At 39.8% G+C, this 13,061-nt stretch overlaps 2 protein-coding genes across 3 annotated transcripts in view; both read right to left on the reverse strand.

Annotated features, from left to right (window-relative positions):
- LOC109405861 (uncharacterized) overlaps positions 1 to 13,061 on the reverse strand; it is a 606,986-nt gene that overhangs the window by 210,340 nt on the left and 383,585 nt on the right. The window lies entirely within an intron of this gene.
- Positions 3,684 to 4,715, reverse strand: LOC134289762 (uncharacterized). Its single transcript, XM_062856212.1, has one exon. It carries the CDS (start codon positions 4,617 to 4,619, stop codon positions 3,759 to 3,761), a length of 861 nt encoding a protein of 286 aa, XP_062712196.1. The 5' UTR covers positions 4,620 to 4,715; the 3' UTR covers positions 3,684 to 3,758.

The following is a 13,061-nucleotide window of genomic DNA, read 5'->3' on the forward strand; positions in this document are numbered from 1 at the left end:
AGAAGAGCTTAAAGTCCTTCGCTGGCACTCAGGCGTAGATCAGCCACCCCTAGCATGGGGATCATACGCTGTTGTGGGCCGCTCCTCCTGGAGAACAGATGCTCAGGTTTGCAGAAGCAGACCCCCCCTTCCCTGTCAGCCTACGATCAAAGTTCCCACCGGGGTTGGTTACCCGATCTTGCCTAAGGCTGCGCGCAGCCCGGCCGGTACCACGAGGACGGAGGGATAGCACTTGCTGACCAGAGGCTAATGATCTCAATAGGATCTGTATTGTTCAAATTACCCAACCTTTATCGTGCCAATTAAAAATTTTCATCGGAATTGCAACATCTTTTACATTATCTTTTGGGGCGTGTTGTACATTCGGAACTAGAATTCCATTTTGGGAGCAGCATATACTTCAAGCAGCTTCAAAAACTGCAAATTATTAAAAGATGATTAATTTATCAGTAAATGGTTACAATATAAACTTACGTTGTAGTATTATTTCACACACAAATCCAGACAACTAAAGACAAGGTGCGTCCATACTTTCTGGGGCAGTTTTTTTGCTTGTACAATTTTTGAAGTCTGGGAAAACATCAAATTGTATTTCTCGATTCTTTTCTTCCTTTGAATATCGTAGATATTAGCATGCATAAAATGCCTGTTTGCCAGATGACATATTCCACTTGTTACGTTTTGCGCGAGATTAAAACTTTTGCTTCCAAAAATTGATATGTTGTTAAATACGAGCTAACCTGCATATGAAACTATCACACTTAAAAACAATTGAGAAGACAATTACACCGTCTTTGATCTTGCGGCCTCTACATACTGAACATTACTAACATTCGATAACGGACAACATACATATATAACAACCAGTGGCCCAGTGGAAAATTTCCCGTTTGACTAAAAGTTTTCCCCGACTGAGCGGGAATCGCACCCACACTCCGAGGCTTGCGAGACACCTAAACGACTGATGCCGCTAACCGCTCAGCCACCAAGCCACGAGTAGATGATTTAATGTATGCTTTCTAGTTGGGAATTGGACCTTTTTACTTCGACAGAAATCAGGAAATACAGCGTAACAGGACACCATCGCTAAAAAAAATGACAAACTATGACTGAACGCCAAAAAATTTGCTACTTTCAAAAAATAGTTTTCAACGTTTCAAGTAGGGGAGACTGGGGAGACTTGATCCCTTTTTCTTAATTTACTTGAAACTTTAAGAAAAACACAAAACTAGATCCGATTTCCGTACAGAAGGTAAACATCTATTGCAATTTAATACACAATAGAAAGTCTTTAAATTATTGTTAAAGTTTTCAAAACTGTGTTTCTATGGAGGCATCATAAGACATGATGTATTTTTCAAAAATGGGTGACACTCGATCTTCCTATTCGTTTTCTTTTCGAGTTTTCTTATATTTTCGATAAATATGGTGTGTTTGAAATTGTAAGATTTCTTTAATTTTTTTAAGGATATGCCGTATTTTCAAAATGGGGAGACTTGATCCCCCTTTTCATGGTTTGTACCAAAGTTATAACTATCCAACCCGGGAGCTTCTTGACAGCTGCCGAACAACGTCAGCGTACCTAAAAATTTTGGTCCTGGTGGTACTGTCAGATTCAAAGCGGCAAGCGCTACTTTTGAAAAGGACGAAAACCGACAATAACAAACCTAGGGGCAAGACACTGTGCAAACGAGAGCAACTCTGAGAATTTCTGAGTAACTCTTTCTGTCGATGATCGACAAAATTTGTTGAAAGACACCCCCAAAACTGCAATTTTCATTCAGCACACGCAACACTTTGCAGTTTGACATTGGTGCCAGATCACACTTTGGTATAAATGGGTGGAAATCTGAGGAACTGTGAGGAATTCTGAACAACATTTCGAGCACAGATTTTCTCTCGTTAGATCTGTCCTGCCCCTAGTAACAAACCGAACAAAAAATATTATTATGTTTCCAGTTCAAAACCGAATTAGCGACATTTTTTCTTTGACTTCCGCTGCTTTTGCCTTGCGTTGAACACAATGTCGGAAGTGGGGCGCTGAATAGAGCACCAGGTGTACAATACAGCGCCCCACTTCCGACATTGTGTTTAACGCAAGGCAAAAGCAGCGGAAGCCAAAGAAAAAATGTCGCTAATTCGGTTTTAAACTGAAAACATAATAAAACATTAAACAGAAACCTTTATTTGTTGTTTTCGTTTTTTTTTGTGGAATATAAATGCAAATTAAGTGCGGCATAATGAATTTGTTTACTAGAAGCGAAAATTATATCTATAAAACAAGTAAAGGCAAAGTAATCGGCTTTCATAAAATTAATAAGAAACTCATGTTTTCTTCTAGTGCGGTTATTAAGCACCAGTAAGTAATAAATTAGGTTACTTATGCTAACATTTTACAGCTACATATCTGGTGGCCAAGTCAAAATGGAAGTTAAAAACAATCATTTGCAGATGTTTTTTTTTTCAAGTTTGATCTGCGGTTTGGTCTAGAATGCGCAGTCACCAATTAATATGGAAGACCGTTTAAACATGTGCTTTTATTACATTTCTTACAACAACAAAAAGAAAAATCAAAATAATTTCAATTTAATGAACATTAGTTTTTGCGCTTCTGTTGAATACATCCTTTTGATACGAAACGCTAGCCTCTTGTTGGCTTCCACTCACCACGAAACAAAAAGATGTTTTCGCATGGACAAAAATTGTTGCGTCAGTGAAGGATGGACCCGTTGTTTACGAACAGTAGCGACATCTACGATTTGCAAGTAGGTACGCGAAACTGAGCTCATCTGTCAAGTTACGGGGGGGTTGTAATTATCTGACACATTTTATCGTTGATTAGACTAGAATTCCAAGTAAATAGAGGCTTCCGAATAGAGTTTTATTTTTCACATTTATAAAGTGTGTGGGATCAAGTCTCCCCATGTCACTATTGTGTGTGTATACTATGCTGAATTTATTAAAATATATTAACAACGGCCTTATTTGGATAAATAAGTTTGAAAGTATTTTATTTAAACTATGTGCTGTGAAATTTTGACACGATTTGGTTCAATTTTCACAAAGGTATTGAGATTTTTCGGAATCACCCAAAAGATTTCTGAAGGACTGAAAACAAACCATCAGCCGGTAGAAAATAATGCTATGTACAATTGAACTCACTTGTAGCCACAACATAGTCGTTTGTCCAGGAGTAGTTTTGGAAAAATTATGCTAGAAGAAAAATGTTTTTGATTTCAAGAAAATATGGGGGGAACAAGTCTCCCCAGGGACCAAGTCTCCTCAGTCTCCCCTACTATCAGAAGAATATAAGTAATTATCTTCATTGTGGAATCAAAATTGACAGCAGGAGCCTAGAAATATCGTTTGATGAAGTTCATAAACCGCGGTGAAGAAGTGCGTGGAATGTGTTAGACGCATAATATAGTGCAATAATATTTCTTTCCAATTTTTTTTTTTTTTTTTTGCTAGGTTTCTAGCTGCACTCTGAATAGAGTTGAAACCTCTACACTAGACCCGAAGATAGAAAAGAGTACGTAATTTTTCAGAAGCAGTTTGCCAGCCGTACGCGGAAAATGATATCCATTAAGACACTGTTGCCTACTGACTCCGAAAGTTACGGTAGAAGGTTGGAAAGCTTTTAATTGGTCAGTCAGTCAGGATGTGCCTATGTAGTGTTATTATTTTTTTTTTTTTGCTTTAATTAGCGACACTTTACACCAAAAGGTGCATTCGTGTCGTATCATTTATTTCGACTTTTAATTAGATTTTAATACAATGTAACTCTTTTTCTTCGATCTTGTGATCATTTGCCACTCTGAATCGGTTTTCTGGGTGCCCGGATTACATGATCGCTTTGCTGCATTTTCTTCCTCCGTTCCATTTGACTCGGTTGACAATCGCCGCTTCGCTGTATCATCGGTATTTTCTGTCGCTGTATAGTTCTCGTTACTCCATTCGTGATCGTCGTTGTTGTCATTCTCTTCGTCGCTGTGGTCATCATCAATTTGAGCCGCCTGTGATTCTTTGTCGTGTTGGATATCGCGCTCATGAGCCGAGCTGGATGGTGTATTTTGTTGTTGCTTTTTTGTACCGCGGGCCGTCGTCGTTGGGTTGCTTTTGTTTGCGCAGCTAACGTATGTGCTGTGGTTGTTCACTACAATATGCGATGGTATCGGCTTGTCCATCCGCATACGAACAATTCTAACGCCGTTCGGTATCCCAGAGAAATAATTCTTCCACACTTCATTTTTAATGGAAATTACTTGCCCGTATTGCTGCATGTGGTCGGAGATGACATCGTTGTCCATTTGGGGTGGGAGATCGTGGATCCTAACGGTGGTAGTAGGGCCATCCACGTATACGGGGACGTAATACCTGATTCCTTCGAGCGTGAAATAGTGCTGAAGATGGTGCTGCTTCTGTAGCCGTGGGGCTACGCCTGCGTCATTCATTTCAATGAACAGACAGTTTTTGATGTTGTGCAGCTGAATGTTTCTCACATCAGCCATGTCAACTTTAACGAATTCCTTAAGGAATTTTTCGACTTGTTGTAAGCCGGGTCGCTTCGGTAATACCCCGAAGTCCACGACTAGAGTATTTCTTCTGTGCGAAGCCATCTTGCGTAAATGCAAAATATATTCGCAACAGAAAGAAGAAACTTCGATGCACAAGAGCGTTGAAAAAAAAGGTCTGTCGCGAACGAAGGGCGCTTGTCAACTCATGTAGTGTTATGGTCACACGGTTTGTATTTGTCGTCTTGTTCGATTTTGTGGTATGGTTCAATATGTTTTTCTTCTCGTTAAGTCAGTTGTCGTATGTTTGTTTTTTTTTTTTCATCGAATCAATCAAACCCTGTATGTTAAAATATAGTCGATCCTGTGTCAAATTGTTTTCTTGATTTCGCTAATCGTTTTCTACTTCTCTGTCTTCATCTCTTGTGTCCTTAAATTGTCATCGGTCCAAAACCCACAGAAACATGCAACTAAACTTCTGATATTTTTCTGTTGGTGTCAAAATGCCATCAAAGGGATAAACAAAAATACGTCAAGTTGGTCAGTTGATTGCAATAAAATTTTAAAATAATAAAGATTGCTTGTCAACTATTATGTATTCGTCCTCCTTCAAATACTATGAAAAATGTTCAAATTCGTTCAATTGTCCTATCGGTCCTACCTAGATAAACCATGTCATTTTCTCAAGCGTAGCCTAGAAATGTCAACCTAGTCATACACAAGTAACGTTGTTCAGTTAATAACAAGCAGTCAGTTTTTGTCCAAAATGTCACGTCGAACGCATTGACGTCAACAATGCGTTTAAGTGTTCGCACGTTAGCTTCGAATCTATCAGCACAATTAAGTGCTGCAAATCTCCTTCCCACTATTAATTCTTCGGTCGATTTTAATTGCTTTATTTAACCCTCGAGAACTCGCGCTGTTGTATTTTGTACAACACGTTAAAAAAACCTCGCTTTTTGTACTTAGCAATAGCGTGGTGCTGGCAGTGGTGGCCAACCACGCGAGTTACGGAAGGTTAAAGAAAATATGACCAACTAACATTCTAAAAATTCGAAAAAGCGACTATGAAATTAATGAATTACTAATCAAAATCAACCGAGAAACGTGGGAAATAGAGCCCAAACAACATTTTGAAGTCAGCTGGCTGTAAAAAATTCCAAAACCTGTCACAAATCCTACAATACTTTTATTAGGATTTGTAACGATCATCAAAACCTTCTCAAATCCAACCGACTTGGAACTATTGCTTGGGAATAGACTCTACTGAGCCCTGGCGGATCCTCCATGTTTATCGAGCATGTCTGATGCACATGATCAGCCATACTCCATCTGCAGCAGCCGGTTCGTGATGAACCGTTGGAGGCGCATTAAAGTGTTAAAAAGGTGATATGTTTCACTAAAGAACACTACATTACAAGAATCAAAATGAAACTCCTTCACTTTAATACCGTCAACCCCTGCGAACTTGGCCAGGGAATAATATTTCTTTCCAATTGTATGTCAAAATCACAACAACTACAAAAATCACGAAAAAAGTCGCTGCCACTCGTAATAATTCGTCTCAAATGAATGACTCTTCTCGGATTATCTCGCTCGAGGATTGTCTCCGTGATTGTAATTAATCCACAAGTAGATTTTTTTACATCTAAGCTCCTCTTGAGCAAAAAAGATTAAGAGCGTATATTTATGTTGTGGGGTAAATCCTCTTGTAGGCCCTATCTTTTATCAAATCCACCAGTAAGGCATCAGAGGGGGTGATATTGCGTTAAAAGTGGTAGAAAGACCAGCTTTCGAAGGAACCCAAACAGAACCGAAGGGGAAACGGCAGCAGGGCAGCCAGTGCAAAATATCTACAAGAAAAAAACATTGTACCGTAAACCGGGGTCAAATTGATCAGCGGGGTGAAATTGATCATTCGGGTACTACATTGTAATTCCATACTAGGAACTCTTAAACATCGTAATGATCTTAAACTTTTTACGTCATCTGGTTCGTAGCTGTCTAGAGATGAGTGTAGACTTTTATTTTTTTAGAAAACAGTTAGTTTTGCCTTATTTTTTAAGGAATTTGAAATGTGTTTCTTATTTAGCTGAAATCATTGCTACTAAACAATCGATTGCTAATAGGACTTCCCGTAAATTCTCTGTTTTAACATTTTTGTGGAACCTTGGTTAGGAAGTTATGAAGCTAATCAGAACATGAAATAGTTATAAAAAAGTTTATTTTATGATGAAATAGTCATTTATTGCGATAAAAATCACTTATTTCAAATTCAATTGCCTACCTTTAGGCGTTTAAGGGGAAATTTCAAAATTTAATTTTGCATTTAAAGTATTAAATTCACTAGTTGTAAGATTTTAAACGCGTTATTCGGTTTTAGAAGAGCAAAATTCAGCGGAGAAGGAAATTTTCCTTTCCAACCGATGCTTAATTGTGTACTGATCAATTTCGCCCCAAAGTGGCATTTCCAATTTTTTGATATTTGGAGTTAATTAACTTAAAGTTTAAATTTGTTGAACAAAATTCCGTCACATGGTTCCATGGAGATCCACAGGGTACTGGTTTTGCAGACATTCTTTTGGCAATATTTGAATTGGCACTGATGTTATCCGCAAAAGTTGTTTTGGAGTGATCAATTTGACCCCGGATTACGGTAATAATGTGATTGACTTCGTTGCCGACACCGGACTCGGACTGGAACCAACGGAACGCAACAGAAGAAGCTCGTTCTAATGTCCTAGGAGGGGAGGAAACGCCGAAAGCCAAAAGAGCTGTGCCTTGAAGACCGGAGCGTTGCTTACTTCAATGGGCCTCTCGAGACTTGCTGATGATAAGTTATGGCTGACATTTTCAACGCCTGGTGGTCAAACGACACGCACTGGGGCAGAGACATTGCCCGGTAGAGTGGTGTTATTGAATTAAATTAATGATTTTGGGACTGTTTGTCTTCGCGTGGAGGGATGACGACTGCACCTGGCTGGATTTGCCAGGTACGAGAGGGAACAATTAGGCCGAAACGTGATTTCGTTGGTTTTTCGAAGATGCTGCGAGATTATCTTCTTTTAGTTAGTTTATATTTATTATAGGGAAAAATATAATGCAGACTGCAGCAAGATACTAATTGAAGAGCAATGGCGTATATACGGTCTGCCATAGGCGAGCGATTGCATCATCATCTCATCCTTCTTTCCTGCATTGATCAACGTTCTGATTTGGCAGACAGTTAGTCTAGTGGTTAAGGCTATGGATCGCCAATCCGGAGACGGCGGGTTTGATTCCAGTCGGGAAATTGTTCTTAATTCCCTGGGCATAGTGCATCATTGTGCTTGCCTCACAATAAACAAATTCATGAAATGGCAGACAAAGAAAGCCCTTCAATTCAGATCTGTGGAAATGCTCAAAAAACACTAAGTTGAAGAGAGGCAGTCCAAGTCCCAGTGGGGACGTTGAGCCATAAAGACGAAGAAGACTTACAGTCGGGTCTCCTATTAAACTCTGCAACCTTCATTACACCCACCGCATTTTCCAGGCTGTCTTTAACCAATTTAGTTCATTTTTAAGCTAAGTTTCCTGTTGCCAAGTAGAGCGCTCAAGTAAAATTTCACCTTTTTCCGTAAGTAATTTTGACATTTGTTTAACTGACAGCATTTTAACGAAACGATGCTGTAAGAAGAATGTGAAGGAAAGGGCACCAGCTTGTTTTCGATTTGGACTAAGAGAAATTTCGTTCGTTTCCTCAGGAAATGTTATTGAAATTGAAATGTACTTTTTTGCGCGCGTGTGGGGAAAATAATTCAATTTTGGGTGGGATTCTGGGGAAAATCCAGATAGTGAGATTCCAACGGAGTTGTGAAGCTTTCCAAGGAAAACACTGATGAAAGACATTGCGCTGGGATTCTGGGGGAACATTTAATGGTATGGTCCACTGCACGAATTTTTGCTGGCCTGCTTACTCTCACCGAAAATTTGACGTTTGACCGGTGCCGACACCTCTCAAACGTCAAATTTCGTGTGAGAGTAAGTAGGCCAGCAACAATTCGTGCAGTGATCCATTGCAGAGAGAACTAATTTAGGGGTTCGGAATACGGTGGCAGGACTCTGGCGGTTATTTTATGGAGTTGTTGAAGAAATACTGGAACAAAGCTTCACGGGAAATTTTATGAAGATCCACCAAGGATTCTTTGCTATGAATCTTCTGGCATTCCGTACGAAGGTTTTTCTCTGAGATTACGCAGAAAATCATCTTGAAATTCTTCCAGGTGTTCCACCGGAACATTCATCAGGAGTTCGCTTTGGGATTCTCATAAAATGTGTCTGAGATTTTCATTTTTTTTTTTCCAGGATTTAAAAGCATGTGATCATCTAGGAGTTCCTTCAGGGTGTTCTCCAGAAGTGTTTTCTACGTTTCTACTAGGAATTTTTTTCGAACCATCCTCCAATAATTTCAACCGGAATTTCTCTAGTATTTTTTTCCGGGGTTCACTCAGATATTTCTTCGGAGATTCCTGCATGAATTCCTTCCGGGATCATTCCAAGAGTTCCTTCTAGGATTTCTAAAGTAATGCATTCTAAGATTCCTCCAGGAATTTTTTTTTTCTGAAATATAACTATTTGGGATTCCTCCGGAGATTCTTCCAGGAATTCCTGCGGAGGTTTCTTCTGAGATTCCTCCAGAAATTCCTCCCAGAATTTCTTCAGAAATTCCTCCAGAGATTCCTCCAGGAATACCTCCAGAGATTCCTCCAGGAATTCCTCCAGAGATTCCCCCGAGAGTTCTTCCAGGAATTTCTCCGATGATTCTTCCAGGAATCCCTCCGAGGATTCCTCGGAAGAATCTCCAGGGGAATTCCTGCAGGAGTCTCCGAAGAAATTTTTGGAGGAACCTCCGGAGGAATTATTGGAGAAATCTCAGAAGGAATTTCTGGAGATTTGTTCCAGAAGATCCTCTGGTGATTGCTCCATAAATTTCTTCGGGTATTCCTCCGGGATATTCCTCCAGGAATCCCTCCGGGGAAGTCCTGCAGGAATTCTGGAAGAATTGCACTCGAATTTCAGAGGAACTCCTGGAAAATTTTCCGGAAACTTCCTGATGGAATTATTGGTGAACTTCTGGTATAATTCCCGAGGTAATTTTAGATGAGGTCCTGGGAAACTCCTGAAGGAATTTCTTGGAAACTCATTGGAAAATTCCAAGGGAATTTCTGCAGGAATTTCCGGGGAACTGCTACAAGAATTCTCGAAGAACTCCTGGATATACTCCCGGCAAACACCTGAAGGAATTACCGGGGAACTTTTGAGGCATTCCCGTGGAACTCCCACGAGAATATCCGGGAAACTCCGGAGGGATAATCTCCTGGAGGAAGAACTGAGGGAGAACTTCTGGATGAATTCCCGTGAACTCCTGGGGGACATTCTAGAGGAAATAAGGTGGAACTCCTGAAAGAACTCTTTTAGGAATTTTCGAGAACTAGGAAACCTCAGATTTCTTTCGATAGAGCAAGACAGAGCAAGTACAATGCTGCAGATTCTCACATAATTCCTTCCTTCCAGGAAACAAACAATTCACCAAACTAAAATTGATTTGAAATTAACCGCAGGAAATCCGCGCTTATTGTGTTTTACAGCAGCGGCAAACTTGCGGATTTTTTTAGTATATACCGCAGTGCTTCCTCATTCCGTTGCCGGCCCCATTGCGTTTTCCGCTTCAAATTGATGTTGTTTCTTGAGTTCTTTCTTTGTCAAACATTTGACCCTGTGTACTACAGGCCTAAGGCCCCTGTGTACTAACAGCTTAATGCACACTGAAATCTTTGGTGCGAAAGAAGGAACAAAAAAGAAAGAGAAATGCCATTTTACTCACGGAATAATACATCGACATATTATTCCGTACGAAAAATTAACAACATGACTGACAGCATCGCATGACAGTGCCATCTGTTGGCAAATCTTTCTGGCTGCAAATTACTTATCAACTGCGAACGCTTATGTAATTTTGATTGCAAAAGTTTTACGTGACCATTACTTGTCCTATCTTTTGACACAGTACTTACCAGGTGGAAACAAGCCATTAGTATGCGATGGGTCTATAGTAAGCACCAACTGCGCTGAAAAAAACAGCTGGATTGGATGCAAGACAGTGGAGAAATTGCGGTGGGCGTAAAGTGGGTGGCAGCGTCTAAAAGGAGACTCGAAGGTATAAGCACTTGTATACTGTAGATGTAAGTTAGTTTCAATCAGTCATATAATTTATCCCTTGGGTAAATGCAGCTGATATCTGGATAGTTGCTACTAGTGAAACAAAGTTGAGCTTATTTGTCAGCATTTTTTCGGTTATTCTTCTAGGGAAATCTCCAAGAAGTACAAATAAAGTTTCTGAAGTTTTAGATACTTCATGAATTGATGGAAAAATCCAAAATAAAATACGAACTGTGACTTATTCAGACTTTCTAAACTCGTGTATATTCCGCTCGAGTATATAATCTCGAGTTCCTCTTATTTTATCTAGGAAAGGAGGCTTAAATCAAAATATTATCAACTCAAAAACAGCATAAATTAAAACAAATAAGTATTTCTCAGACAAAATCGAAGAAATTGCATCGGGTAGAAATCTCTCCCTAAGTGTCCATTATCACAACTCGTTAAAACATTTAAGAACAAAGAACACCTCTTCAAACTACGTTCATCATCAAATGGGATTGTAAATTTTCCCGACTCAATCGCACCCTTTTCCACTATGGACGGACACGGTATGCACAATCAACCAGTCGATGGTGCCATTAAAGCGGAAGCAGGTCAGAACCACTTCCGCACACCGTCCAAGCTTCAACAGCAAAGCCTCATAATCGTTACCTGTGCTTCAAAGGCAAGTAATGATAATTATGATTAAAATTAATAATTCAAAAGTTATTACTCGGGAAAGCCCATCGTTGGAAATCTTCGTCGTAGAGTAAGGCTTTAACTGGGCACCGTTTCTCGGCGTAAATTACGCACCTTTTGTCGGACGGGAACCACAGCAGACGGGCTTTGTTGCATTTTGGGGGCACCCAACAAACGAGGGTTCTTTGAGCGCAAAGTTTCAATTTTGCCATTACCACCACCACCGGTTTCTGCGTAAACAAGCGTAAGTTACCGGTAAATGGCAAGGGGGGAGCTATTTTTATGATGGGTTACGCTGAAAATTGTCGCGCAAGTATTACTCAGAACTGAGGAGGGGACTTGCTGGAGAATAATGGATTCAAAACCATATTGGACATCATCCCCTTAGGTGCTGTCTAAATAAATCACATTGTGAATGCAATTAAACCGATGAAGGATTAGGCTGAAGAAACTTAGTCTGTCCATTTGTTAGATAATTTAATTATCCATCTGATTGATAGCTCCTTTAAATAAATACAACATCGTATTGTAACGTTTAATAACTCTTACCGTTTTAAGCTTAAGTTAAAATACACATGAATGAAAAAAAAAACTCATACTAAGCGATTCTCCCCACCAAATGAAACTGGGATAGATTTTGCGGCTCACTTGCGAGCAAGCAATCTACAAAAAAAATGCAATCTCCAGCTAGTTAATATAAGTTGGTTTCGCTACAAAGATAATTGAAAAGTTTTGTTAATCAGCTGGAAGAGAGTAACCAACAGAAAATCTATCGAGTGTTACACTGAAATCTCCATTTAGGTGCCATCCATATAGTAAACATCTATTGACGAGACCTTATTAACCCTAGTGGGTTGTTAGGGTCAATGTGACATAGACTGGCTCGCTGTACGTACACTACACAATCGTAGTGTGTCTAATATAACATCTTAGGAGGGTTAAAATAACACTACCGTAATCCGGGGTTAAATTGATAACTTTAAAACAACTTTTGCGGATAACAGCAGTGTTCAAATATTGCCTAAACAATTTCTGTAAAACCAGTACCCAGTGAATCTCCATGGAACCATGTGACAGAATTTTGTTCAACAAATTTAAACTTTAAGTTAAAAAGCTCCAAATATAAAAAAATTGCAAATATCACTGTGGGGCGAAATTGATCAGTATACAATTACCCCACGAGCTATCGCGCTGTTGTATTTTGTACAACACGTTGAAAAAATCTCGCTTTTTGTACTGATGGGTAGTAAACTCACCAGCTAAGTAGATGAAGGCGGGGGCGGGTTTCTCTATGCCTCTCTATTTACAGGTGCTTTCGGGCGGCGACTTCGGGGACGATGAGCGAGCAGCGCAACGTGGGACCACACAGCAGGACGATGTACGACCAGCCAATCGTATGCAATGCAGCTACCACGAGGTACGCGTTCAGATGGGGATTTCCAGCTCGCCAACGGATTAACTTCTATCGAACGGGTGCTTATTCACTCGCGGGAATGTCCTCTACCGGCGGGAAACGGTTTATACGCACCTTGACGAGTAAAAACTCACTAAAAACTGGGATTTTTCGGGAGCGAAACCAAAACTGCCTTGGTGCTTTCACTTTCAATAGTTATATAATAGCAAACGTAAACATTAACTGGTGACCTAGCTGATGGCAATTCAATAGGT

This window comes from Aedes albopictus, chromosome 3 (assembly GCF_035046485.1).
Source record: "Aedes albopictus strain Foshan chromosome 3, AalbF5, whole genome shotgun sequence".
In the NCBI taxonomy this organism is placed as follows: Eukaryota; Metazoa; Arthropoda; class Insecta; order Diptera; family Culicidae; genus Aedes; species Aedes albopictus.

Excerpts from the sequence above, each read along its gene's own strand:
- LOC134289762 (XM_062856212.1), bottom strand. The coding sequence starts at position 4,619 with ATGGCTTCGCACAGAAGAAATACTCTAGTCGTGGACTTCGGGGTATTA.